The following is a 27,902-nucleotide window of genomic DNA, read 5'->3' on the forward strand; positions in this document are numbered from 1 at the left end:
GGAGAGTTGATTGATGGTGTCAGCTGGATAATAACAGCACAGGAGCAGAGTAGTTTTAAGTCAGAAATGAGACACTTTCAAGAGATTTCCGAAGAAACCCAGCAGCGCATTTAGCTGTTCGCGTTGTTTGAAGCGTTGAAGAATAAGGTTTGCATTTCCAGCCTTAACTGGTGGTATATACATAGTTGGGATGCTCAAAATTGGCTCCTACAGGGAAGTGACCTGAGTAACTGACTAAAGCTCCTCGTGTCTGCTGTTCTTACTGACTGCACCGCAACTCGGGAGCGCTCAGCACCACCAGAAGTGCAGCTGCTTTGTCCAGTTGCTGGAAATCCTCTCCTAATCTGCTTGAATTCGAGACACCAGGGGTGAAAAACCAGTTCCAGACCTGCCAGCTGAGTGCTGAGAGGTGGATGTTGTGTTGTGCTCCAAATGAATAGACTTAACCACTTTAGTCACCGACGTATGCACAAAGGTGCACGTGTGTGTGTAACTGTGCATGTTCAGACACTCTTATCTCCCAGCGGGCTTGCTTGTGCAATTGCTGGAGCTTTTCTTCCTGTCTTTAATTCTTTGTTTTACTTCTCGCCTCTGCTCTGTCCCCTGCTGCCCGCCCGCCTGCGGCCCGTGAAGCGCGCAGCCCGCTGGAGAGCTCGGTGCCCTGCCTCGCCACGCGCTCGCCGCGCCACGACGCCCCGGTGCCGCGCAGCCCCAGCCTGGGCTGGATCAGTAAGTGCGGGCGGGACGGGGCGGCGGGAGCCCGGAGGACTCGGAGGGGCAGCGCGCGCCGCTCCGGCTCGTAGCTCGCACCCGTCTGTCTCGTTAACGCTTGCTGCCGCATTAGCGGGGGAAGAGGGCACGCGCGTTCTTGGTGGAGCGGCTGCTGCTCTGGAGGTCCATGGCACCCCTGGGCTCTTTTTCGCTCTGTTTTGCGTTTTTCTTCTCACGCCTGTCCCTTCAGGCAGCAGTCTCCTAAGCCATCAAGTGACATTTCATGTGTTGAAATACCCTTTGGCTTTATGAATTTTGCCACCAGTGCAGTATTATAAATGCAATGAGCTTAAATATGTTAATTTCCATATAAATGAAATGCGAAAATAGGCTCCCTTGGTCTCGCAGCCAGCAGGCCCCGCCAGCTTTATCTCTCAGTGAGGGGCTGGACACGTCTCACGCTCCGCTTCTCTCTTACTGTCCTTTGTGAGATGTTCCTTGTTCGGAGCGCTGCTGATGGCAGAGCGGCTGTTCCCAGGGGTGCAGCTTATTGCACCGATGGCACAGGGATGCTCTTCGCAGGCCACAGCAGTGCACAGGAATCTGAATTTCAGTATTCACTGTGAAGGATGATTATTGAGCCTTTTAGTACAAAGAGGTAATAACGTGGAGGGGTTTGGACTGACTGCCTGGCTTCTTGCACCAGTACCTGTGTGAGCACAGCCAAGGAGACACTGTGTTGGCCAGAGAGACTGTAATTTAAATTAGGCCTGAATTGAGGAATTACCCTTAGTTGGCAAACTGTGTAAGGGTGGACATCATGTGCTAAAGTCTCCGGCTGAGGTCTCAGCAGCAGAAACTTTTTACTCCCCTGGTTTGTTGAAGGCATAGAGCACCTGCAGACGAGGCGTCTTGTTTCCTTCTGCTCCCGTGTTCCTCTCTGGTCAGAGAAGCTGCTCATCTGAGGATTCCCCAGGTCTCCAGGGCTCTTTTCCCCTCTGAGGTCTTTCTCAGGAGGGGTGTTGCTAGGCTTACCACGGAGACCCACATTGCCTTGTGTCACTGTGGTCTCCAAATCGTTCCGTCTGCTGCACAGAGTCGCTCTGACAAGCTGGCCTGTCATACAAGCATTAACAGCTGACTGTTGGACATGTCTTTCCTGGCTCTGGATCTCCACAGAGCACAACCATTACGACCCTGAGTTGTTAGAAGGCTGAACTGACTTGGGCCACTGTGACCACAGAGCCAAATGGCTTTTGAGCCAACGCTGGACAAGTTGCATCTTGCATTTCTAGCAGCATCTCTCTGTTACTGCCTTGGCTTGGCAGCCAAGATGCACACAGGGTTTTGGGGAAGAGTCTAAATGCAAGCCGAGACACTGGCAAGTTCCTTAGGTCAGCAGAGCTGGTGAGAAGACAATGCTTGTGGTTTCCAGCCTGTGTTCTAGGCATTATCAGAGTCCGTGCTGAGCGGGACTAGTCTGAACCTGAAGGCTTTGTAAAGCGTCTCCAGAAGATGAGCTGCACAGACACCGAACTTCAGGGGGAAAAAATCACATTGCGTGCTCTAGAGGTTTTGGCTGTCAGCATTAAGTGTAAAATTTGTTGCAAGGAGATGGAGATACGAATCATCTTAGCCTGAGAGCTCTATTTAGGTTGGGATTATGAGACGCTTTCTACCTCCACAGAACAAAGAGTACTTTTTAACTTTGCGGTGCTCAGATCTCTTAATGCAAGGCCAGTCTAGTGACGGACAGCGGAGTGAACGAGGCCCGTGTGCCGTGCCAGGAGGCTGGAGCTGCGGCCGAGGTGCTCACGGCTCTTGGAGGGGCTGGTCTCGCAGAGCCGTGCAGGGCAGGCTGGCTCTGTGCTCCTGCCCAGGTCCTGCTGGGAGCTTTGCTGCTGGCCGAAATGAGCCTGTTATATTGCTCCTGTTAAACGTGACTGTCGTACAGGCAGCCTCTTTAGAGAAGATACCCGAGCGGCGCTGACTTGCCAGTTAGGGATTTAGGGGCAGGAGGGGAACGTTCCTTGTCCAAAGGGCTTTAGCTGTGACGCAAGGAGCTCCCTGAGAGCCCTTTGCCCAGAGAAGCCCTTTGCTTCTTGCCGTCCAGAGTTTTGTCTGAGATTTCTGCCTCGTAGGCTCCATACGCGTGTCTTTGCTCACCCCTGTGGTGCTGCTGCAGCCGTGATGGGTCAGTATGTTCAAGTGGTGTCTGTAGGGCAGTGTACCTGGATTAAAGCAGCGGGTACCTCTGGAAAAGGCCAACAAGCTTTTTGGCACGTTGGTCTGTCCGAATATGCAATAAAAATGGGAAACCTCAAGCCAAGGATGCCTGGAGAAGAGCTGCCGTGGCTTTGATGTTGATCAGGGTGGGGGAAAGAGGCCGCTAGCGAGTTGTGATAGAGTCGTTAGCTGCTTTCTTGTGAAAGAAGGGCCCTTAGCTCCTGAGGATCATTTGGAAGTCTTGGACTTCTAATAAACAAAGCAAACAAATGTCATAACCTGGAACAATCCTGTGTATGAAAGACCGCCGGCATTCCCATCTCTGGAGGCCTTGCAGTTTCTCCAGGTCCATTTAACTCTGCTGAAGACTTGTTTAGTTCCTCTCGGTTGCACTCAGGTGAACCCACAGAAACTTGGAGTCACCCAGCTGTGTGACACCAATTATCAGTGTGAACCAGCTCTGCCTTTTGAAGAAACTGCTTCCCTCCGGCTGTATTTGGTTCTATTGGCTCGGGTTTGCAAAGCAGCCATGTGTATCTCTGCATCGAGCTTCACTTGGTCACTTTAATCTACGGGTACGTTATATACTTGTCCAAGGTTTCCCAGAATTGGCAGCCTTTGCAACCTTTAAAAGATAATTAATTGCACCATGCAGGAAAAATGAGCCCTAAGTTTCAATAATTTGCTTCAGGTTTACAATAACTCAGGTTTATTTGGGGGTTCTTTTGTCCAGCTTTGCTTTTTACCAAGTACAAATAGTTATTAAACATTTCTGTCACAGAAGGATTTCAGAACAAAGTGGTGTGTGTGCTGTGTGACAGACACAGCGTGCATCGCAGGCCTGATCACTTTCCTTTGCACTGATGTGTTTGTCTGCTATCTACAGAGTCACATCAAACGTTCAATCAAAACTTGTAGGCATTTCTAAGTCTGGCTTCCTAGTAATTGATTAGGAGAATGGTTACTAAAACATGGAGCTGCCAAGTGGCATTTCTCACTCTATGAGTGAATGTGTTGGTAAAAACTTGGTAGAGACAGGTCAGGTCTTAGATCTGCCTCGCAGTAACAGCCGGAGAGGAAAAGCTGGAGATCCCCTGTTCATGAGATCTGTCTCCGGCTTTCGCCGTGTGGACGTTCTGATGCAGCGGTAACACAGAGCAGTTACGGTGTGATCCCAGGGGGCTCGGGAGGGAAAATGCTCTGAGTCTGTTTGCACAGACATTGAACGTGTTGTGAAGAAAACCCAGCTCTGACAGTCCAGATCATTTTCTTGCTGTTCCCATCCTTATGCAGATCTGTTGTAGAGCTTGTTCGCACAGGGAGCTGATGAACACTGGAAACTTGGATTTGAATTTCGGTGTGAATAGCAGAGCATAAGTCGTCTCTAAACACAGCCTACGTTGGGAAAGGCCTCAGTGCCGTTACTTCTGGAGCGTTTTCTGTCTTTGCGGGTACACCCGTGGTCAGAAGTGGTGCTAACGGCTCCTGTTGCTCTCCGCTGGTTCCTGCGGGAGTGGGTGGGAAGGGACGGGGATTTCGGAACGGTTTAAAACCGCGTGCTGGCTGCTGTGCTTTTCAGTGCCGCTTCCGTCCCGCAACTCTCCTTTCAAAAATCGAAATCTGCTTTTCTTCTCTGTGATAATGACTGTTCCTGGTTTCTGCAGTTCAAAGGCTTGTGATGGCATTGTAAAACTGAATTCTTGAATCACGGGGCTTTTCCCCCAAGTTGATAAGAACCATTTTCCAAAGTTCTGTCTGTGAACATACAAATAAGTAGGCAGAGCAATGAAAAAGAGAGCGAGCAGCTGCTTGGTGGCCGGTTTGCGGTGCTTGAACGCCAGCGTGTCAGGTTTACAGGTGAGCAGTGGGTGTTTGGAGGAGGAACGGAACTGCTGCAGCTCTTTGGTTTTCTTCATCCCTAGAGTATCCAGGGTCAGGAATCGGTGACTTTTAGCCAATCAAGTTGGTGCACACGTTGTTTTAACCGGTGAAATCGGTAAGGTTCATAGGTTTAGTTAAGGAGATCACTTGAAGAAAGAAGCGCTTGACGTTCGTTGGCTGTTTCGAAGGACCGGGAGCTGCCAGCCTCCCTCGCTGTGCGAGCTGCGCAGCCGCTCCGGGACGCCGAGGCCTGCACCCAGGTCCTGGCTGACCCCGCAGCAGCCCCACTGACAGGAACTACAGAGGCCCTTAGACGGGAGGGGGCGTCAGCGTCTCCCCATGCCACGTGCCACGGGAAGTCACGGAAAGCAGCCTGTCAGGGTCTTGGGTTCCCCACGTCAGCCTCCCTTGTGCACGGAAGGGTGTCGCTGTAGCCTGAGCCTCTGTGTTCTTCTGACTGGGCCGGGGCAGGTGCTTTAATTGGTGTTGACGTTGTTCTTACAGGCAGCCCAGCCATGGCTCACAGAAACCTGACTTCCACCAGCCTGAATGACATCTCTGACAAGCCTGAGAAGGACCAGGTAAGCTGCAGCTTCAGACCTCGCTTGGTCGTGTGTGTGGTTAGGAGCTGGATGTTGGGGGAAGAGACTTTGCGCCGTGAAACTGCGGCAGAAGAAGAGGTCAAACAAGGTGAGTAGAGTATTTCTGAGTCTCGTGATTGAATTTTCTGTGTCTTAAGCACCAGCCCTTGGAAGAAGAAGGTTAAACGCTGACTCGGCCTGAAGCAAGAGACACCATCTGCATGGGAACAGGAACACATCTCCATTCTCCATGAGAATGGATTGGGGAATTTCCAGATACCAAGAGGATTCCCATCCTCCTCCTGCTGACAAGAGGGTTTTCAGGGGTTCCAGCAAGGGCCCCCTGCACAGGGCAGCAGCATTTAAGGGACTGTGTCCCTGCTGCAGCAGCTGGTGTAAGAGAAGGCGTTCCTGAGTCAGCATCCCCGGAGGGGTTGAGCAGGCGCGGAGATGAGGTGCTCTTAGGGACATGGGTCAGTGACAGGGTTGGGTTAACAATTGCACTCGATGATCTCGAGGGTCTCTTCCAACCAAAGCGATTCTGTCATTCTGTGTTACCTCACCCGGTGCAACTGTGCTGAAAGGGAACCGTGGCGGAACAGCTTCAAGGTGAAGATGGGTGATGAAGTTAAAATTGGCCTTTAGTGCCCGCAGAACCGAGCTCTTTCTTACAGGTGTCCCTGAATTTGACTGATTTCTTAGGCTAGAGCGATGTTTTGGAGTACGTCATGTGGCTTGCTTTGTGTTCTCATCCTTTCCGAGTTTCGGAGTCTGAGGGATAAGAGTGAGTGTACTTGAACTCTCAGGAAGCTGTTGGCTGAGTAAGGTCTCTGTGCTAATTCAAAAAACCTTTGTCTTGATTCAAAAAGTGGGTTATTCTCAAAGCATGACTGTTTCTTTTGTAGGGTTTTTTAACATCTTCCAGTGTTCCGTAGTGCCGTGGTTATTCTGAATGCAAATGAGAGCCACTTTAGAAAACGTTTTGGGTAGCTCAGTAACGCTGGTGAGCTGAGAATGACTCTAGTCCCTGGAACAATGGCTGGTTACAACCTTCTGGAAGCGCAGCTCTGCCGTAAAGGGGCACAGCAACATCATCCATGGAGAAAAGGGAGTTCAGAGTGATTAAATATTTTAAATATGTATTTAGACAAATAAAAATAGTTCTGTGGAAAGGGACGGGAGGGAGTGTGGTTTGCGTTGACCTCGGTGTCATCTGGAGTTGCAGCATACATCTGTCTTGGCTGGCTGTTTGGCAAAATACCCATTTCTTTCAATACATGCAGCCACACCTGAGGAACGAGTAGGATTGTAAAATAGCTTATATCGTTGGGTAGACTGCTATGTTTTACATTTTTAATCGCATTGTACTTGGGGTCTTAGGGACAGGCTGGCAGAAATCCAGGTCTGAATGTTGCAGCAGGTCTCAAACAGCCCCAGTCACCCCTCCTGCTGTCTCTGGACATGTAAAATTGAGTATAAAGACAGATGTTTTGGCAGTGCCAATAGTGAGTTCTGTTAGTAAATCCAGTTTGGAAGGGCACTCCAAAGTTTGTAGCTTTCAATGTAAATAATGCCCGACTGTTTATAGCGAAAACCGTTACTTGAAAACTACAGAGCTCCAGAAAGCTGCTTAATTAATTAGCCCGTGTCCTGCCGATGAACTTTGCACAATGGAACCCTTGTACTGCACGCTTTTCGAAGCCAGCCTGAGAAAACCACCTTGGATCTCAGTTCTTGTTACTGATTGACTGAAACTTGTGTCTCGATAAAGCTTGCGAAACTGTCATGATGCCGGGCAAGTTTCCTGAGCGGAGCTCAGCGTTGTGTACGGGAGACGAGGCAATAACGCGTGCTGGGATGACAGCAGAAGCTGGAAAGAGAACAGATTTTCTTGCCTGGACAGCGGAGTGACTGGCTGTCATTATTTGGGTATCCCATCTGGAAGCTTGGCGATTAACGAGGCCGTATAGTGAAATACAGATTTGCGGCAGGAAGGAGCCGTTCCGTGTTTTATTTCTTTGTGTGAGCAGCCAGCCTGGCTCTGGACGGCGACAGGCTGCACTCAGCTTGCACGCCTTGCTTGGAGCAGGGCTGGGACCCCAGCTCTTTAATCAGTCGCTGGTTTTGCAAAGGTAAAGGAGACAGGCTTTGTACGGACCTCTACATACCTTAGTAACTTTTCTGCCCACCTACATCCTTATTTTCTGTTCTGCAACCTTCAGTACTAACTGGAATGATGCGGTCAACAATGTAATGACATTATAAGCAGAATACTCCTCTAATCTGTGTTTCAGTAGGTTCTTATTGAGCGGAATTGGTAAAATTCAAATAGAGCTTCTGGATGATCTCTCTTCAAACTGTGAAATGTGCTCCTCAGAAAATGTTTCGCCTTTTATTTCTTTCTGTCTCTCCCTGTACCGGAGCAGTGCTGGTGGCCAGCGCTTTGTAGGTGCAGCATGGCCTCAGGCCCTCCCTTTATTTAGCCCGGCAGAGTGGGGTTTGTGATGGTCACCCGCGTGACGAGGAGGGGGACGCGGGGCCGTGCCCTGGAGCAGCTCTTGCCCTGTGCGGCCGTGCCAGCGGGAGCGGGACCCTCACCCCGCCGCAGCAGCTGCAGGGTTTGCAAGCAGCCGTCCTTTCCAGCGTTTTTAGCGTACCTGCAGATCTTACCCGGCTGCCAGCCTCCACCCTCGGTGATCTTTGACTTCCTCCATCCCGAGACGCTCTGTCTGCTTAGCAACGGTTCCCTTGCATACTTGTGGAACAGCCAGCTGGTCCTGAGCATCACCCTCTGGCTTCCCTGCTCCTTTCCCCTGTGTGTTGTAAGGTCCAGGCTGAAAACCGCTGTCTCTCGTCGTAGGACGCTGGTGTGTCTTTGCAGGGTTTGTTTGGGGTCATTCTCCGTTGGAGCTGAAGCAGGAGCAGACCTCGGCACGCTGCGGTTGCCTCACCACTCATGGGTTGTCTGCCTGGCGTGTGGACCTGCCGGGGCTGGGTCCTGTGCGGGTCCTGTGCAGGTGCGGGGCAGTACTGAGACGAGTGTTACCGCAGGCACTCGAGTTTACTAAGTGGGGGCTATGACTCTCAAAAGTGCTGAATTGTTCCATTTATTTCCATGTTCCTGACAACTGGGGATTTCCAAGGATGGACTCGGGGTAGAGGGAACAAAACCAGGCCAGGAAAGGGCAGGGGATGCTCAGGACGGGGGAACCTCTCTGCGGGAGAGTGGAATGTGTTGGTGTGTTATCTAATACACTCGCCCGCTTCTGTCTCCTCTTGGAGTGGCAGTGCTTGGGCTGGTCACCCCGGCAAGGCTGCTTTCAGCTGGCTTGGGGTTGGGTTTGTTTTCTAGATAATCCATGAAGGGGGCAGCAAGCAGCTGGGATGTCAGCTGCAACGGCAGAAGCCCAGATGGATTCCTCCACACAGACACTTCTCTGTGTCCAGCCTGTTCTGAGCTGATGTTTCAGTCCCTGCAGAGAGCTGGAGTTGCGGAGTTGGTTCAGGTTGCAGGTGGGCCACTTGCCTCTTGGCCAGTTGCCTGGCTGTCTGCAGCAGCCCTCCTGACACAGACGCTTCTGTTAGGAGGCTTAAGCTCAGACAGGCGCACTCATGCCTTCACAGGTCTGTGCCGCGGCAGCACCGGGGTGGGGTGGGTGCTTCTGGCGCAGCGGGACGGAGAGGTGTTGAACCTGCTCGGGACCAGCTGAGGGCACAGCACTGGAGGGTCCTGGAGAGCACTGGACATGCTTTGGTGCTCCCCAAGATCTGTGAGAGGCTCCTCCCTGGGGGTGCCCTCCGTGAGGTTTGCAAGGACCGGTTCTGTCCGGTCCCGCAGGACGCTTGCGGAGATAGCGGGTAAGCTGCTGGTTTTCAAGGCAGACGCGTGCAGGAGGCGGCGGCAGCTGGATCGGCCTCCTCCAGGGACAGGGAACAGTGGGCGATCAGGGGAGGTGAGCAGCGGCAGCAGCCCTCAGCACGCCCGGGACTGAGGCACCGACGCTGAGCGGCGGGTCTCGGCTTCAGTGCCAGATGCGGGACCTGGTGAGACGGCCCCGTCGGCTCAGGGGCTTTCTTGCTGAGTGCAGAGATGAGCTGGAAGACAGAACGGAGGAGCGCCACACAGAAAGAAGATATTTACAGTGGTCTCTGACACAGCGACAGCAGGTGGTAATAACGTGTTGTGGTTTTATAAAAGTCATAGACAGCACTCAGATTTACCCATGTTAAGCTTTGTGAGCTTGGTTCCTCTACCCTTAGGGAAGGGCTGGGTTTTATGCTTTCTTTGGATTTACTTTGATCTTGCATTTGTTTTGTTTTTCTCATACCCTTTGCCTTCTTAATACACTTTTCAGAGTTAATCTTCTTACAGGGTAACCATTAAGCTCTTTTCACAAAGAAAATGAACTTAGGATCCCTCTTGGGAAAGGGCAGAGAACCCTCAGCTCTTTCCAAAGGACCAGCCGTGAAGGTGCTGCCCGTTCCGTAAAGGCCGGAGCAAAGAGGGTCCAAGCTCGGGGCTCTGCAGCCAACCCCGCTGTCCTGCAGCACGAGTTAAGACATGTGTGCTTGGCTTGTTCTTCAATAATTTTAGGATCATTGTACTACTTTTTACTGTCATTTTGTCCTCTAAAACCAGTTCCAATGTACTGTTATTCGCTTCTGTATTCCGTCTTTCCCCATTGACATGAAGTCATTATCGACGTGTGATAAGCAGTTATATCAGTGGCTCATCACAGATTACTCGTCACAGAAGTGGCATCAGTAATATTGATTCTCACGTGCCTGGGACAGAGGAAACGCGGTGCCCCCGCCCTGCCCGCCCGCCGCGGCTGCTCTCCGTGGGCTGGTGGTCGCACCTGGCGGTCTAAGGAAAGGGCAATTTAATACAGCCGTGTCGTACCGTTGATTTTGGCAGTGCAGGGTCGGTCATGGTCAGTGGCAACACCGTGTGGACACCAAAGCTTTGCAAGGTGGCCAGGCCATTGGTGTGAGGGGTGATCTCAAACCAGGCTGCTTTGTGCCGTGCCATGTGCTGAAAAACATTGCTCTCCTCTGCCGTGTCCCGCTTTCCAGCGTCTCTTTCTTTCTCTCCCTGCTTGGTCTGCCTCTGATTCTTTCTCTTGTCACAGGTGAGCTGTGAGAAAGGGACAAACCGCACGTCCAGCAGAAAATAAGTGTTTTCCTCTGTTAAGGCACAGCACTGTCCACCTTAATTGCTTTCAAACCTAGACCAGAGCGCTCTGCTCCCCTTTCCCGCTCGCCTGCCTAGGACGGGAGGTGGAGAGCATCCGCAGCCAGCAGCAGTTCTGCTTGGGCAACAGTGTGTGTGTTTTCTCTGAGAGACATTCAGCCTTGATTTCTGTTGTTATTTCAGGGCATTGGGATTTGCTGACCATCACCAAAGTGTTACAAAGCTTTTTGCCCATCGCATTCCCAGCTGAGCTTGTAGGATAAAAAGCCATAACAGGCTATTTAATGAGGTCTACAAGGGGCAAAAAGCTGGGGGAGTCTGTGGGGGAAGAGGTGCAGAGGGGAAGAAAGCTTTTCTTCCCATGTTTGCTGCCACGCTCCATGCACATGCTGACTTGCAGGAGGTACGACAACCGAAAACGCCAACGGGGGCTCCAAAGGAAGGTCTCCCTCCCGCAGGCAGCGTGCGGGAGGCTTGTCCCGTGGCTGAACAAGAGGCTCGAGTCCTCGCTGCGGCCGTCGCTCTGCCGCAGCGCTGAGCACCCGCAAAGCTCCGCGCGGCTGAGCCGGGACTGTGGATTCTGCACTTGGATGATTCGCATGGAGCGGCTCTTCTGTGCCGTAAGAATGGCAGCTCCATCCCTTGTACCGTGTTAGAGATTGCAGCAGAGCCTGGGTCAGCACCCAGAGTGTCTTTCAGACGCTGACTCAAACCGCTCTGATGATCAACAGCTTCAGCGAAGGCCACTGAATTTTGACTTTGCTGTTTTTTTGCTTTGGGCTTCCTTGACATTTTGGCAGTTTACAGGACAATTAGGGAAGAGGAGGTGTGCTCCCTTTCGTTGTGTTTGTGTTGGCAGAACACTTCTTCTGAGGTAGCAATGTGAAGAAGGGATTTGCCTTCATTTGTCTTATTTATGAGGTGTTGGCTGCCGTTAATGTACTGGTCATTTGCAGCTGGATAGACAAGCAGAGGCAGCGGCCCTCTGGACAATTTTGTCTGTCTTTTCTGTTTTCCCAACAATAAAGCGGCGTCTCAGCCGCTGCTCTCACCCGGCCCCGTCGCCCCGCGCAGCAGCGGCACTGCAGCAGCGTCGGAACGACCAGGACTTGCCACGGCACGGAATTCCTCCAGCTCCTGAAAGCCACACAAGTTATTCACTAAACACCATATTGAATGGTATGAAACTGAAAGACTTAATTAAGGTTCCTTGAGCTGTGAAAAAAGCACACCCTCGTGCTTTAGCCGAATCTGGTCTACAGAAGAGGTGGGTCTAGAAGAAGCAGGTGCTTCGGATGGGCTCTGCAGCAAACCTGGACACGTCCACATGTGTGTACATTTCCACAGCTTGTTTGGGTTGGGCTGGCTGGTTCCTGGCACTTTTCCTGCTGTGCTGAGCTTGCCCGTACATGGTCCAAAAGTTTGCATTAGCCTGCTGCAGGAAAAGGGACAGGCATGTTGAAAATGCATGGTAAAAATTCAGCTTAGATAAATTTAAAGTGGTCATCTTTGTGCCTTAAATTGTTAAACCAGATATACTTAGAAAGGATCGAACACATCTGCTTTTTTACAAGCGTCTTTGCCAGGTTGCACATCTATATATTTAATGCAAATAAGCTTTTCTGATACGGTTGTGTCTCTCAGCCACTTGCTAGTTGTGATTGCTCTTGTCTGAACTCCTGCCAGCTCACAAGCAGCTGTTTGTCCGAGCGGGTTCCCGAGGCGGGTGCGGAGGAAAAGCGCGGTGCAGCTGCGGCAGCAGCGTCCCCGCCGTCGCGCCTCCCCTGCTGCTGGTGCCAGCGCACGCTCCAGCCTGGTTCTGTTTATTACAGGCGCTCCTTCCTCAGCTCAAGGAGCATCCTTTCTCCGCTTGAGCGACCTTTTGGAGAGCACAAGGTTTTAATCCTCTTTGCAATACTCGGGTCGGGTTGCTGTTGGTGGCATTACAGCACAGCTTGTGAGGTAGCTTTTACATCGGGTTTAATCATTTGAGAATAGTTTGAAATTATTTTTGCAGCTCAAAGGTCAGGGCTTTATCTGTGAATGAAGGTTATTTGAAGAGTGGAAGTGCAGCCTTGAGCAGCCCTGCGTTGCTGTGCCGCGAGCGGACCGCGGGCAGTCCCGTGTTCCCAGTGCTGAGGGCGCTTCTGTTCCCTGTCCTGGGAGAAATCCTTCGGTTGGCTTTGTGAGAGTGTCCTTGGCCGCTCCCGTGGCTGAGTCACGGAGACTTCTCTGACGCTCAAGCTGCGGAATGAAGAGGGCTTTTAAGGAAATACAATCTGTTTTATCAGAGACCTGTTGCCACTGATCTGATGCAGGAGCAGGTAGAAAATAAATGTCGGTATAAGGGAAGTTAACTGACCTGGTGTTATCACATATGCAAGGGCTTGTATATGGGACAAAGAACAGCTCTGAATGAATATGGTCAGTCAGAGAGAAGCACAAACCTCTTCTTATTTGTTGTGCTGTGTGCACTGTTTATTCCAAATGGTGTTTCCATATCAACGGGGAATCCCTGCCAAAGCCAGCTTGAAAGCCAAAAAAGAAACTGGCCTTGTTGAGAGGAATGCTCCTGCCTTCCCTGGGGACCCATGGGCAGGGTGCTGAGGGCTCCCGCTGCGGGGAGTGAGGTCCGGTGACTAATGGTGGGAGTGATTGGCTGCTTCTCCTGTTGGAACAAGGTCTCCTCGTCCCTGCCGTCACAAGCAGGGATCCCCAGGTCCTGGGCCTGTCAGCCTGGGTGACCTACTTTAGCTCCATGGGGCTGAAATGAAAGTGACTTGTCTTCCCATCCAGCTCGCTGCCACTTTTCTGAAGGGAAGGCGATGTTTCTAGGAAGTTGAGTTAAGTGGAATTTCATTTACTTTGGCCTTTTTTCTTGATGCAGAGGGCAGTTCTGCATGCGAGGTTTCTCCCCGCACAGTATCAGCATTCCTGGGTGGTGGAGTTGCCTGTGTAGGCGAAGTGCAGAGCGCTGAAGGTTTCCCTTTAGGTAAGGACAACTCACGGGAAGGCTGTCGTGAGCATACATCTGAACAGACACGGGAGAACAGAGCTAGAGAGGCAGATTGAAATTCCTGGGGGAATTAGCCTTTCTCGAGTACAGGAACACCATGTGTTTGTGCTCAAGTGCGGGACCCCCACGAGAATCATAGAACCAGATCCCCCGTGCTTGGCTGTGATATAACAGGAGTTTGGGGGCCTGGGTCCCTTCTCCCCAGATCAGGGAGCGTGAAGCCTTCCTTCAGTTACACAAGGCACCACGAATGCAGCTAGGCTTGTGGCGGTGATCTGCATGATCAGGGCTTACCCTAACTGCTCAGTTTTGCCGTTTGCCGCGTTCAGCGGGTTTGGTTTCCGCCATGGCCGTGCCGTGCCCGCCAGGCTTCTCGCGGCGCCGGGAGCCGAGCGGGAGCTGCAGCCCGCGGCAGAGCCGGGGCCCGGCCTCCCCGGGGCTGCGTCCCCGCCTCCGCGTCCCCGCAGCCGAGCCCTGGCTGGTTTTGCCACTGCCGTGTTGAAGGACGATGAATGTAGTGAAGGTAGAAATGGAATGTGGCAGGGTGAAGAGGACGGGGTTGGGATGGACTCTGCTGGAGACATTAAATATAATCTAGGGGTCTTCGGCTTGAAAACAGGGGCTTGGGGAAGAGGAGGGAGATTTCTAAAATGGTGAAGGGCGTGATGGAGAAGAGGAGGAGTGGAAGATTTTCCCTGCTGGATGGGGATAACCCTGGTAGCTTTGCTTTTCCAAGCCTGGAAACCACAAGTTTGGTTTTTGCCAGACAGGCGGCATTCTCAATTTTTCATGCGGTGGGGTTTGCTTTGGTCGCTTTGTTCCACTGACGACAGCGATTAAACGCTGCCAATGGGAAGGGGAATTCAAGTTCACACCTCAGATCCTTCACGGCTACAGGGTGGCGGGTTATGAAATAAGTATCTTTTCATAGCTTCCTTAGGTGGAATGGATGAGGGGTTCGTTATGATTTTGGTTTATTAATATTGTTGCTGGAGGGATGAGACAGGGATTATTAGTTTTGTACTGTACCTGTGTGATGCTGTTAGACCCAGTCTGCTATTTGTCCCTTTGCTGGGGGCACTCGGGGCTCCCCGGCTGCGGACGGCGGGTGCTGTGGGAGGGAGCAGTGCGGATAGCCCGTCGAGGCGGCTGCTCTGCCCACAGCACAACAGCTCAAACAGCTCGTCAGCTCACGCTTCGCTGGTGCGTTTCCTTCTGCCCCTGCCCTTCTTTCTTATAGGCTGGGTTTTCAAGCAAGGCCTAGCTGCAGAAGCTTTACCTTGAGGTACAACAGCTGTAAGGTGGCATGTGAATGTGCTAGCTGTGTCCCATATCGGTTAATCAGCCCCGTTAATGCGGCTGGCACTTAGAAGCAAGCAGGACGGTGGGGTGAGGGGTGGGAGCGCGGGCGGCGGTGGCAGCGCCGGGCGCACCGGGGTGTCCGTGCAGAGGTCGTCATTGCTGCTGTCCTGCTGCAGAGCTCAGTCCCCAAGGAGCAGTTCATCTCAGGCTTTCACAGCCCCGTGACCTCGCTTTCAAAGGACACCGTTCCCGGGCAGGTGGGTGTTTTACCTGAACTTCAGCTCACGCAGCCAGAGGCTTTAGTTGGGGAACAACCAGGTTTTTCCGAAGATCAGCGCCTGCATGTTCCTTGCACGCTGTTCAGCAAAGCCTGGAGCATCATTACAGTAATGTGACTAGCTAAAGGGCTTCTCTGGTTTTAATTTTAGTGCTGCATCATGGGTTTCTGGTTAGCTTTGGTTTCTGATGCTTTAGCTAATGACTCATTTAATGGAGTTTCACTTGCCTTGGGTGTTCTCTTGCCTTGGACAAGCTCACAAATTGCTTTGCACAGTTTGCCGGGGTCACAGGCAGGAGCCATGTGGGTCTTTTCCAGATGCTCCTTTTCGCGCTCCTGGTTTTTGGGGTGCCCTGCACTTGGTTGTGCCGCCATTTCTTCTGCAGGGGGCGCGGCGTTGGGAGGACGAGGCAGCGCGGTCTGCGGCACAGAGACGTGACCGAGAGCAAACCGGAGGCGCAATAAAAGCAGCGTGTGCTTCAGAATCGCTTTCGTTCCCGATAAATCTCAAGTGTCTGATGATAATAACAGTGTTAAAATACATTTAGGGAGACTGTGATTTTCAGGTTGCCGTGCCTTTTCACAAGTACCGTGTTGGAGATCTGTGGCCTTTAACGTAACATTAGAGGTCGGGTTAGGAAGATGCTCAGTTTAGCAGAGAGCCGGGCAAGTGAACTGGGCGCTCGCACTGCGTGGCCTCGCTCCCGCTTCGCCTCCCTCCCTGCTCTCGGGGCTGCTGAGGACTCGAATCCTTCTGAAGCTGCTTCAGGGAATGGTTCAGGATGGACTGTAAGTGCTGGCTGCACCTTTCCCATCACCTGTCTGATAAATAATTCAAGAAAATGTTGAGTGGTGCTGCAAAACTCCTTTGGAGGAGAAGAAAACCCCACACTGTAATGGTTATCTCTTGAAAATCAGTCATGCGTTTTGATGTGCTGGACAGAGCGGCCGGTACCCTCAGCCTCAGGAGCCGATCGGCCGCGGGACGTGAGGAACCTGCTTGTTGGTTCTGGTTGGGGAAGGCACGTGGGGCTGGGCGAATACAGGCTTGTTCAGCAAAGCTGAACGTTATTGCAGAGTTGCCACCTTCCTGATATCATCTATTCCCGGTTTCCTCCAGAGGTGCTGTTCATGTACTGGTAGAGCTTTTCCAGGCTTCCTCCACGGGCCTCCTTGATGCTTATTTAATATATTCTCTGGTGGAAATCCTGACCGAAGCGTATAGGAATAGGATTGTTCCAGCAGTTTTCTTCCTGCTGCATCAATAATTCATGCTTTTCCATGAGACTTTTTTCCATTTTTGGAGTTCCTCAAGTCGCCCGGCAAAGCTCGGCACAGCGCTCGTTGTGGATTCGTAGCCCAGCTTCACGTTACCCGCTTTGTGCTCCCGGCAGGACATCCCCCCTCGCCATTCACTCTCAGCCAGAAAACACCGAGCATCTCCAAAGACCACCCAGGGCGCCGGGGGGAGGTCTGGGAACCGACCCCGGGCAGCGTTTTCAAAAGCCTTCAACTGCCAGTGGATGCTGCTGAAGTTAAAGACAAAGCCACCTCGGATCCGGGCACGCTCGGAAATCCCTCCCTGGCCGCGAGGACGCAGGCGGGGCGCTGGGCCAGGCGCAGGACTTAAGCAGCCTGGGATGACGGTGGGGACAGTGGTGCCCCCCAGGAGCGTGGCCAAGGCTACGGGAGCCTTGCTGGGGCTGCTTGGCCTAATTTAATAATTCAGGGGAAAGGCAAAGAAAAATTTGAGACCTCTTAAGCTTACAATTACTATTAATTTTGTTTCACAGATAATAATTGAAGCCACACATCAGAACGTGTTTATTAGCTTCTCATAAGCCAGTTGCCATTTTGAATGAACCATGGGCTGAGCCCTTTCATCTGTTACATTCATCTAATGCTGAGCGTATGGAAAGAGAAGGCTGTGTTTATTCCTGCAGCTCCCTGGAGGATGCTCAGAGTGCCCCAAGCTGTTCTGTATCTGTGACCGTGACAGTCAAGTAGCAACTGCCTCACCTGCAGAAGGCAGCAATCGAAAAAGATGTTTCTGTCCATTTCCTGTGTTTCTAGAGGTGCTGGTTTTGTCGTGATGCTCCTTTTTCGAGTCCGAAAAGGGCTCCGTGCGTGTCCTGGAGCCGGGGCAGCGCTGTCTGGGTCAGAGGCTCTGGGGTCGTTTCCACTCCGCTGTGACGGGCTGTCATGGGGACACGATGGTGACACGGGGCTGGAGGAGGTAGGAGAGGATGCGTATACACCATGTTTACAGCCACAGTTCGCAGTGGGCTTGCCACGTAGGAAGGGTTAAACTGCAGATATGGTGGAAATACGTATATTGCTATGTGCTTTTCTTGCTCATCAGGCAGCAAAAACTGATAGGAGAGTCTGTTAAATACTGAATTCTTTGAATATGACACAATATAGTAAATAACTACATTGTTTTGCTTTGAGATACAACCTTTTATTAAAACAAAAACCAAAGTGGTGGTGTTTTTCAACGGCACTGAAATCTAGCGCTGAAGTACGAGCAAGCCTGAGGGTGAGCGGTGCGTTTGCACTGGTGTTCGCTCACGGCGGCTTCACAGCTCCTTTTGTCGTGTTTCTGGCGCAGCTGTTGTCGTTGTTAATGAGGAAGAAGTCATTAAGGAAAAGAACAAGGCTAGAAAGGCATCCTGGGAATCACAGGTCAAAATAACCTGGGTAAGAAAATGAGATTGCCAGAGCAATCAGAAAGTGACGTTTTGGTGTCTTAGGTGAATTTCTTTTACTACAAAATATTTGCTGAACTGTGTAAGTACTTCATATACCGTTATCTCTATTTACCTGGTTGCATTTCAGAAGAGCCTGTCCTCTGCCCCGGCGAGGTCTCTCCAAGCAGCCTCTGCCACGCTCGAGTTGGGGTTTTCTCTCGTGGCCGGTCTGCCCGTCGTCCTCCGGGAAGCGTCGTGGTTGGAAGTGAGGGCAGAACACTTAGAGACTCGCTGATACTTTGAGACGGGCAATTTTCTCCAGTAACTTCCGTGCTAAGATGGAGTTTGGGAGCAGCGGGGCGCCGTGCCAGCCGCGCCACCCGTGAGCGGCCGAGCTGCATGGGGCGCAAGGATAAAAGCATAAGGATATTTAACTGTTCTGTTGAGGAGGTGGAAAAACCACCTGGGAAAGGGACAAAAGCAGCTGGCACAGTCGCTCCCATCGGCTTTGCCTTTCCTGGTGTTACCGACCGGCTGTGTAAAACACGGGTCAGTTTTAAAAAGTGCCCTTACCCTCAACTTCCACACATAGTTCTGTTGCTGTTTTGTGAAATACTTGAATTAAGGGTAGATGTGGTTGCACTTCAGAGAAATAGTTGTGTTCGTTGTACGTATGTGCACATACACACATATATGTACACGTATGCAGCCCTCCTCCTTGTCATGTGGAATGCCAGGAGCCTCATCGAGAAGGGGGATCATTAACACAGGGTGCTTGTCTGGAGGGGATTCCTGTGCCACCCGGCCCTTCCTGGCTCAGGACCCACACACAGACCGGGTGGGCTCACACAACCACCCTCTTCCTCACTTTCCCTCGTTCCCACCCTGGCTTCTCCATCCTTGCCTGGTGCTTTTATTTTCTTCATGGATGCCCCTTCTTGGTTCACCTCTTCCCAAGGCTTTCTCGTCCTTTCATCTCCTGGGGAGGTGAGGGGTGCAGCAGCCCCCGGCACCGTTCTGCAGGAGGAATGAGAGCAGGGTTTCTCCTGGCCAGGAGGTCTCTGGTGATGGCACGGTGTCCCCTGTCCCCTCGGCCGTGTGCTCCGGCCGTGGCAGCCCACGGGGAGCGCTGAGGGCTCGGGCGGTGATGTGGGAAGTGGCAACGAGCCCGTCTCTCACCGGGACCGCTGCTCAGACTTGGTGTGGTTTCAAAACCAGCAGGGCTGCTACTGTTGCCCAGCGACTCCTCATGCGCTGGCCTGCACAGGCAGTGGGAACAATGGCTCTGGACAACCTCGGGCAAATTTTAGATGAGGGCAGAAGCTACAGGCATAGGAAATGTACTCCTCAAAGCTTGTGCTAAGCTCAGTGTTTCCTTTGGAACTTGCAAAGACGTGTACGCGGTGAAAAGCAGGCAGCCGGCTCCTGGCGTGCTCTGCTGGAGGATGGTCCTCAGGGCTGGCTTTCCTCGGGCTGGCGTGGCTGTAGCGGCAGCCGCGGATCCTGGAGTTGCACTTTCCCTTGTGAAAAGCACCTGCCCTCGTTGTCCGGGCAGCGAGTCGGTGCAGGGCTTCCTCCTGAAACCCTGCCCAGGGGGACTCACCTCCCTCAGTGGTGTGCACCTTTTTCTCCTCAAAATAACACCCTTACTTCAGGGCCATAGGTGGAAACCGCAGCTTCCAGAGGCGTAGTCTTCTCAACATCGTCTTGGCTCCAAGCACCATTATTACCATTTGTATCTCAGTAGACTCTGTGTGGATGATACATATTGGACAAAAATAGGCTCAGGTTGATATATTATGACCAAGGAGGAAATGTGGGTGAAAACGGGCTAAGTTTTGTTGCATGTTCCCTGTCTGCTTACCTAACAAGATGTAATTTTCCTCTTCCCACTGACGCAGCTGAAGAACAAATTCATGAAGAAGTTGCCCCGCGATGCCGAGGCCTCCAACGTGCTGGTGGGGGAGGTGGATTTCCTGGAGAGCCCGTTCATTGCCTTCGTCCGGCTGCAGCAGGCCGTCATGCTGGGCGCTCTGACCGAAGTCCCCGTGCCCACCCGGTAAGAGCGCAGCCCCTGCACGGGGCACGAGATCGGGAAATTCCGTAACAGAAAGCACCAGGCCAAAAGAAGATGCTCTCCGTGGCTTTCCATCGTGTGACTTGCACAGCAGTCATGTGTTTTTTCAGGATTATTGGTTTTGAAGTAACAAAACTCATGGTAGCTGCTTAACCGTATTCAGGTTCTGAATTTGGCTATATGATATAAGCTGTGAAATCCACAAACACACTAACTTTATGACTCAGTGGTAGAGAGCACTATCAATGTGAAATTGAACTACTGGGTTTTTTTTACCTGTACCTTATGTTTCCTTCCCCAGCACATAGGGTACGTACCTCAGATTTCCTCTGCACGTTTTTGCAGGACAAATTGTTCCTCTTAAAATCTCCCGTTGTGCAAAGGGTGCAATTCTGGCCCTGCTGGCAGAGGGGAAGTCAGTCAGATGGACTTGGGGATAGAATTCTGTCGTGCTGGTTGCACTCTATGTTGCTTTGTAATTCATAACGGTCCCGAGGAAAATGTCATACGAATATTTTATTTATTGTGACTCGTGTTGCAAATTAATCTACAGTCTCACAAGTATTAACAAACCTTATGTTTGTAAATATTTGAATTCACTGCTTGAATATGCATAACTGCCTGTACAGTGAGTGTATATATCTACCAGAATAGAAAAGCTGAAGTCTTGTTTAAATTCTTAGTAATATTACCCTTAGTTATACAGTTGCATATTGTTTATTGTGTAACACAGTAGAGCGAAATTATCGCTATAGCTGTCCAGAGCATGTGCTGTATGTAAGCATTCTGTAGTAGTATTAGATGTAGTAATGTATAAATATCTTTGTTTCATACACACGCACAGACCCGACGCCCGGTAAGAACTGCACAAATTCTGCTCTTGGTGTCACCTCAGAGGGGATTTGCCTTGGAGTTCCAGTTGTGCCTTTCACATCACCGATGTGCATATCTAAGGCTGTATCAATTAATTTGCTGTAAGAAGGGATGTAGTACCCCAGTAGAAGTCCGTGGCTAGTGCATTACTAATACTGGCATGAATCACAGCCGTTATATGGAAGGAAAGTTGCATGGCTGTTATAATCTGTACCGCACTTGCACGTACAAAACAAAGGAAAAAATGGTCTGGTTTTGCCATTAGTTTAATTGCCTTTAGTAATGCAGCAGTGTCTGTATATTTGAGTTGCTTTAAGTGACTCCCATCGATAACCATGTCAACAACTGTGTGCACACACTTGGGTATTCTGTTTGGAGTCTGGGGAGGTAAAAGTGGCGTGACTGTATAGAAGTTTATTTTTCATTCCTCAGCATTACTGGGCTCCGTGTGCCTCACTATTTCAGCCTTTAAGTCTAAGGCCACTGACTCTTCTTCTAAACGCGGTTCCGAATGCTTTTCAGCAGACGTAAAATTAAATATTGTTTGTTTTGGTAGAGGGAGCCAGGAAGTAACATCTAGGATTGCTGAACGACCTCATTACTCAGTAGCATTAATCAAGACAATATGTCCTTCCGCGCCAACATTTTTTTCCAGGAAATAGTATTATCCATTTGCCGTCCTCCAAACCAAATGCGAGCCCTAATCAGAGCAGGGAGGCTCATTAGATTGCTTTTGTGAGTAATGAAGAGCCATTTGCAGTGGCTGCATCCTGCGAAATTCGATCACGGAAATCCCGGCGGGGCCGGACGGGTGATGATGGAACATCTCTGTGCTCAGCGCGGGGTCTTGGCCATCTCACGTGGCAAATGTTCCTGGCGTGGACCTGCCCTTAGTGACCCGCGGGCTCCACAAGATGCCGGAGCCTTGGCGTGTCCACCCTTCTCTCCCTTGGGGCTTCTCCTTTTGTTTCGTTAGATGATGAAGTTCCCGGTAAACTCATCCAGACCACGCTGGCGGAGCTCGGCTGTGCGAAGGCCCCTGGGGTTTCTAAGCAAGCGCGAGGTGCCGTTCCAGTGCTGCGGGTTGCTGCAGGGGTGTCGTGCTCCGTGTGCGTTGAGTAGCAGCAGCGTGACCCGCGTCTGTCGGTGTTCAGCGAGCAGGTTGTTTTCCTGTGGGCAGGCGGGGGATTAAACACCCAGGTTTCGGCACACGGTCTGTACCGTGGAGGAGTTGTGGCCTTCGCGTGGCCACCTGTTCCTGCGGTGACGTTGCTGCAGGAACGTTTGCACAGCCGTTCAGTTTGTGTTTCTGATGTGCTACATTAGTTAAGACATCTTGTGCTCTTTAGCAGCTACAGATATACTGAGTGCTTCCCAGGAACCACGGAAGTGCCTCGACCTGAAGAGGTGGCGGTCACAGGGCTTGTCAGATCGGTGACAGAAAGATGGGGAAGGCCCGTCCAGGAGGCTGGAAGAAGATGAGAAGGGAGAAAGTGTTCCCAGCCATAGCACTGTGTCACACAGCTTTCGTAGGATCACAGGATGGTTCGTGTTGGAGGGGCCTTCCCAGCCCCCATTTCCCCCCTGCCATGACAGGGACATCTTCACCAGCTCAGGGTGCTCAGAGCCCCGTCCAGCCTGGCCTGGGATGTCTCAGGGATGGTTCATCCGCCACCTCTCTGGGTACCTGGGCCAGGCTCTCACCACCCTCAGGGCGACAATTCCTTCCTCATGTCCAGCCTGAATCTCCGTCCTTTAGTTTAAAACCATCACCCCTTGTCCTGTCTTGATGTTTCACTCTTCAAGGCACTAACCCAGCAGGGTTTGCAGCCAAAGGGCAGCAGTAGCTTGTTAGACCAGCTGATAATCAGTGTATCAGCTGTAACCATTAGCCGGACAGGTCAGAAATTGCCACAGTCTTGTCATGTAGAGCAAATCTGACACCAAGCCCTGCAGAGGTGAAAGGCTCGTGATATCTCCAGTCCCTGCCCTCTTCTTGGTTTATTCATGTTGACCTAGTGCTGTAGAAAGAAGGATTATTGTGTGCATAAGGTAGACAGTATTCAACACATAGACTTACAGTTAAATAGGTGACTTCTGCTATTTCTTTCCCCTCCACACATTCTTTGGCTCGGATTTCTCTTGTAAGTTTTAGAATTTTGGACGCTTTGTAGAAATAAGATTTCCTGTGTCGAAATGACTCTTTCATGGATTCATAAATTTTATATGTATTTTTCTGTTTACGTTTCCTTGCTGAATATTTTAATATTTCTTTTACTTAAAAGCAACCTGAAAGATCTTATGAACGTTCCAGGAGAAGTTTCTCAGCAGGGTGTTTCCATACAGCCCTAGTGACAAAAACTGGGGACCCGAAATGGCATCGGCAGATCCCAGCCTTTCTCTGTGTCGTGTTTTCTTTTCACTTCACCAGATTGAAAACGTCTTTAAGGGCTTTGGTTTTCTCGTGTTGAATTTAATTCCACAGTGCTACGAAATCCTCGTTCTGGCAAGAACTTGGTTACTGTCCTTGCACCGTGGCTGTGGTATGGCTGCTTCTCCTCTGGACAATGCAATAGATGTAGCTCTTTATTTCATAAAAGAAATGTGCAATTATGTGTTCTGGTCTGCTGCATTAATGTAATGTTGATGGGAAAAAAGAAAAGATGAAGGCTAAGCAAGGGAAAGATGTTTTTGGAGATAAGCTGTACAGACTTGCAGAGTCTAATATGTAGTGCTGGGAAATTGCCTGTGTCTACACGTCTCAAATGAAATGAGGTAACTTGCCCAAAGGTCACTTAGGAAGTTTGTAGCAGAACCAGGAGTCAGCTTTTCCTCGCTTGCCTCCTCACTTCAGCTTTTAACTGCAAAGGCATCTTTTCTTCTTGGTAGGCGAGGATGAAGCGTGCGTCCTGGTCATTGACTGTAGCCTTGAGATGGTTTCCAGGGCTGTGTCCTCTAGCAGCGTTGCCAGCACAAGGACCGGCGCTGGCAAACGGGAGCTCTGGCAGCCACGGTCTGTCTGGTGGTGTGCTGGACACCCTGCGAGACGCCTGCGGTGTTGGGGCATTGCCCAGAACTTGAAAGATCTCCTGTGTGAAACAGAAGGAAGGACCAAAGGCTCCACTGTGTCCTTCGGTTACTGCAGTCTCAGGTTGATTCGTTCCATCAGACGAGCGAGCCTCAGATTCTGCTGGGAAAGAACATCATGAGGGCGTTCTCCCAGCCCTCGAGTCCATCAGCGTGTATCTCCACTGGGAAGGCTGGACGACTTGCAGCCATCACACATGGTGTCCCACAGCAGGAGGACCGTTTCCCCGCCCCTCCCCAAAACCCCAGTGTTTTCTTTGGGACCTTGCTGAGTTTTCCATCACGCAGGTGCCTTTAACCCTTATGGAGCTGCTGCTCTTGCTTTCTGCAGATCTGGGAGCAGGCTGCTGAGCAGGCTGAACTGCCGTCGTGTTTTAGTTGCCCTTCCTTTCTGTTTTTTCCTGTGTGTGTGAGGGACCTTGTCTCCTGCGTTGGTGGTCAGCCTGCCAAGAGACCTTGGTGAAGCTTGTCTTGGCCCTTCGGCAGTCCTCACTACAGCCCTTACCCCATAGGGGATTTGATGTTCATGGGCATGACGGGTTTCTAGCAGGATGTCCCAAATGGATAGAAAACATTAGTTCTACACTGGCTTTTTAGAGCCTGTGTTGTATTCACTCCCCAGCTTCTTGGAGTTCTTTTCATGGGATTCGATGGAGATTTCTAGCCAGATGTCTCACAGGCACAGCATACAAAGCTTTGTCGCTTCCTGAGCAAACCAGGTGGAAGTTCTGTCCCAGACTCCGGAGTGACCTCGTGCCGGGGTGCGGAGTTGTGTCCCCCCGTAGCCCTTGTTGGGTCTGGTCGCTGGGCTTGTGCACAGTACTGCTACGGTGCTTCCTTCAGATCTTCCAGGTGCATTGGCTGGGTCTGCAGCGCGATGGCCGGTGCAGATTTGTCCACTGGGCACTGCAATTACTCATCTGGGAGAATTTATTCTTGTTGGGTTTGGTGGCGTGGTCCGTATGATCAGAAGGTGAGTCGTGCATAGTCGGTGAAGGGTGAAGCCTGCAACAGTGGCAGGAGGAACAGTGCTTTAGGTGAAACAAGGTAAGGCACTGAGGCTCTGGCTCATTGTCAGCTTGGAAACAGAGGATTTGGGGTGCTTTGAGTACGCTGGCATGCACAGTTTGGGACCAGGTCCCCCGTGGGTGAACTGGTGCCCAGAGCGTTCGCAGAAGCTCTGAGCTCTGCAGACGATTTCCGAGAGGCTTGGAGCCAAGCAGTACGAGGTGAAGCCTCACGTTCTCTGCCTTGGGGCATCCGCAGCAATGCTACATATCGGAAGGGGCATTTGACAGCCCGGCGTGTGTTGTGTGCAGCACAGAGGAATTGCGAGGGGCTTTCCGCTGAGGAGGAGGAGTGTGGCAGGGCTGCAGTGCAGGCTTTCCTACCTGGAAGTATTGGTAACTAAACGATGTTAAATGCATGCAAACATCATCTAGTCCAAACCGCCAAAATGCCCTGAATTTTTGTATGTTTATAATATTTATTACTTTAAAAGGTCTCGTTCTGCATGCTGGAGGCAATTCTGAGGTGGGCCAGGCAGGACAAAGGATTTAGAAAGTGTCACAAACCTACTTGTTTCTAAGAACGTTTTAGTAGGTGCAGGAGCAGTCGGGTGCTCGTCCATTGGAAACGAGCCAGCTGATGTGAGTGTTTCAGATGGTTATGGAAGTGCCTCGTTCCCCTGGAAAGTCGGGAGAATGCCGGACAGCAACTTCTGCAGTCATGGACCTTTTTTAAATCCATGTATTTGGATAATTTGCATCCTAGAGTTTTCTAAAGAGTTGGCCTCGGAACGGTTTCTCTTGAATGCTGTTTTATAGCGATTGGTGAAACACAGGGAAGGTTCCAGGAGGGAGGAGCAAAGGGCATGACCTAGGCCTGTACGGCTTAGTTGCCTCTGTGTGACCCTTACGTAAAACACTTACAAGCCTCATGAAGAACTTGATTAGAAAGTGTTGCAGTTAGTAATGGCAATTAATATATATTTATGGGTCCTGTCCTACTAACTTCATGCCTTTTTTTTTTTAATAGGGCTCTAGAGTTTTTTAAATAGTAAATATTTATACTTGTTTGGGTAGAATACACTATATGAGACATTTGACTTAGTATCTCATGATATTTTGATTTAGGAAGCTAAAGTAACATGTAATAGAATGCCTGTAAGAGCAGAAGTACTTGTGGTGAGGCGTCACACCTCTAAACCCTGCTCTGTTTCACATTTCATCAGCAGCTTCTGCCAAGACGCGTAGTTAACGTGGCAGAGGTTGACGAATGACAGCGGGTGTCTGTGTGGCCCGGAGCGCTCGGGCGCCTGTGCTGAACCTGCCCCGTGGCAGCTGCTCCCTCTGGGCGCGGGGAAGCGCCGAGCTCAGGCTGTCCTGGTGCTGCCGCGGGTACGGGGTGGCGCGGGTCTCCGTCAGCGCCGGAGCGGCCGAAGCCCGGGCTCCTAGAGGCGGTGTTCTCTCCAGCCACCGCGGCAGCAATCCCGGCTCTGCGTCATCCCGCCGCGTTTCCCGAGACTGCCCCTATTGTCCGTACCTGAAGTCCTGTCCCGGACTTGGTGATCCCAGCTTTGTTTTCTCAGGAAAGCAGGCTCACGTGAAGTTCCTGAGTAGCAAAAGGTTATTCCATCTACGCATTTGCACTGACAGAACTGCCTGCTCTTGGACCGTTTCCCTGAGGAAGACTCTGATTCATCAGGGGAGGGTCACAGAAATGGTCCTCAAGTGACTGTAAAGAGGAGAAAAGCATAAATGGCTTAACCTAACTGGCAGATGACTAAGGGTGACTGGGTCGATACGGGAGGATGCTGGAAGGAATTGAATTATCAAGGGTTCCTCAGTCTAGCTGTGAGAGACAATCAGAATTTGTGACTGCAAGATGAAGCAAACATAATTTACACTGGAAGTAACACAAGCGGTTTTAGATGAGACGACTTAACAAAGGTTATTGAGTGCTTATGTTCCATTACTGACGGAAAGGTCCAGCTGTACTTGGAAAAAAGCTTCATTTGGGAAGCTTTAATGTTGTTTTGAGCAGCTATTAGTGTTTCTGTTTGAAACACACACTGATACAGACTTTGCTGGAAATTACCCGAATAATTTCCAGTCTTGACTAAATCAGGTGAGGTGGAGAAGTTGGTCTCCTACCCTGTGACGTCTTTGGTAGGCGATTGCAGGGGTGAGTTGGTGTGTGAGTGGCAGGCTCGCACCCCAGGCTCGCTCGTTGGAGCGCAGCGCGGGGCGCACGCTTGGAACGGCACGTCTGGCCGGCGCGGGCTGCGCGCTGGCACCCAGCGTCGCTGGCGGCTCGTCGCTGCGCGGGATTGCCAGCGGAGCCAACAGGGCGGCTGGCGGGGCAGAGATGAGCACCAGACAGCTGTGTTTCCGCAGCCTTTTTTCTGGGACAGATATGACAGAGGATTGACCGGAAACTTGTGTTTCGACAGGCGCGCTGCAGGTCCTGTGCGAGTGAGTAGCTGTCAGCTTGGTACCCGTCTTACAGCATGAAATCAGCTTGAAAGTAAGAGTATTTCTGCAAGAGGTAACAGGGTTTACCGCTGCAGCACAGATACCCTGGGCTTGCATATGAAACTTGGTTTAGCCACTGGGAGTGTCAAAGATAAGGCTTAGATACTTTTTCCAATGAGTGCCAGTTAAGAGGTTTGAAAACCCAGAGGCCTTTCACCAGCTTCCCACTCTTCTGGCACAACTGCCAGACAACTTTGTTGGCAGAAGCATCCTTTTTTCCACATAGAGCCTTTTCCTTTGAGGAATCTCATTAGAACATATTGTCCTGTGAACCGTGGCTGGTAGGAAGGACTGTGTGGGCAAGTCCTGATACACAGCACATTGAGACTGACAAAAGCAAGGGCAGAAAAGACAAAGAACAGTGATTTCCTGTCTCTAAAGGTTTCGTATAATGGTATTTTTGAAACTGATTATCAGTGACTTGCACATAGTTGCTGACCAAAGAGATTGT

General features: G+C 51.1%; 1 protein-coding gene across 9 annotated transcripts in view; it reads left to right on the forward strand.

Annotated features, from left to right (window-relative positions):
• SLC4A4 (solute carrier family 4 member 4) overlaps window positions 1-27,902 on the forward strand; it is a 195,317-nt gene that overhangs the window by 122,250 nt on the left and 45,165 nt on the right. For 5 of the 9 annotated variants that reach the window (XM_065062873.1, XM_065062876.1, XM_065062870.1 and 2 more), the window contains 3 exons: window positions 634-729; window positions 5,323-5,399; window positions 19,780-19,937. In XM_065062873.1, coding sequence (XP_064918945.1) covers window positions 634-729; window positions 5,323-5,399; window positions 19,780-19,937 — 331 coding nt within the window. The remainder of the gene's footprint in view (window positions 1-633; window positions 730-5,322; window positions 5,400-19,779; window positions 19,938-27,902) is intronic. The other 4 variants (XM_065062877.1, XM_065062875.1, XM_065062874.1 and 1 more) reach the window with 1 other exon arrangement.

The sequence above is a fragment of the Columba livia genome, chromosome 4 (genome assembly GCF_036013475.1).
Source record: "Columba livia isolate bColLiv1 breed racing homer chromosome 4, bColLiv1.pat.W.v2, whole genome shotgun sequence".
Taxonomy (NCBI): domain Eukaryota; kingdom Metazoa; phylum Chordata; class Aves; order Columbiformes; family Columbidae; genus Columba; species Columba livia.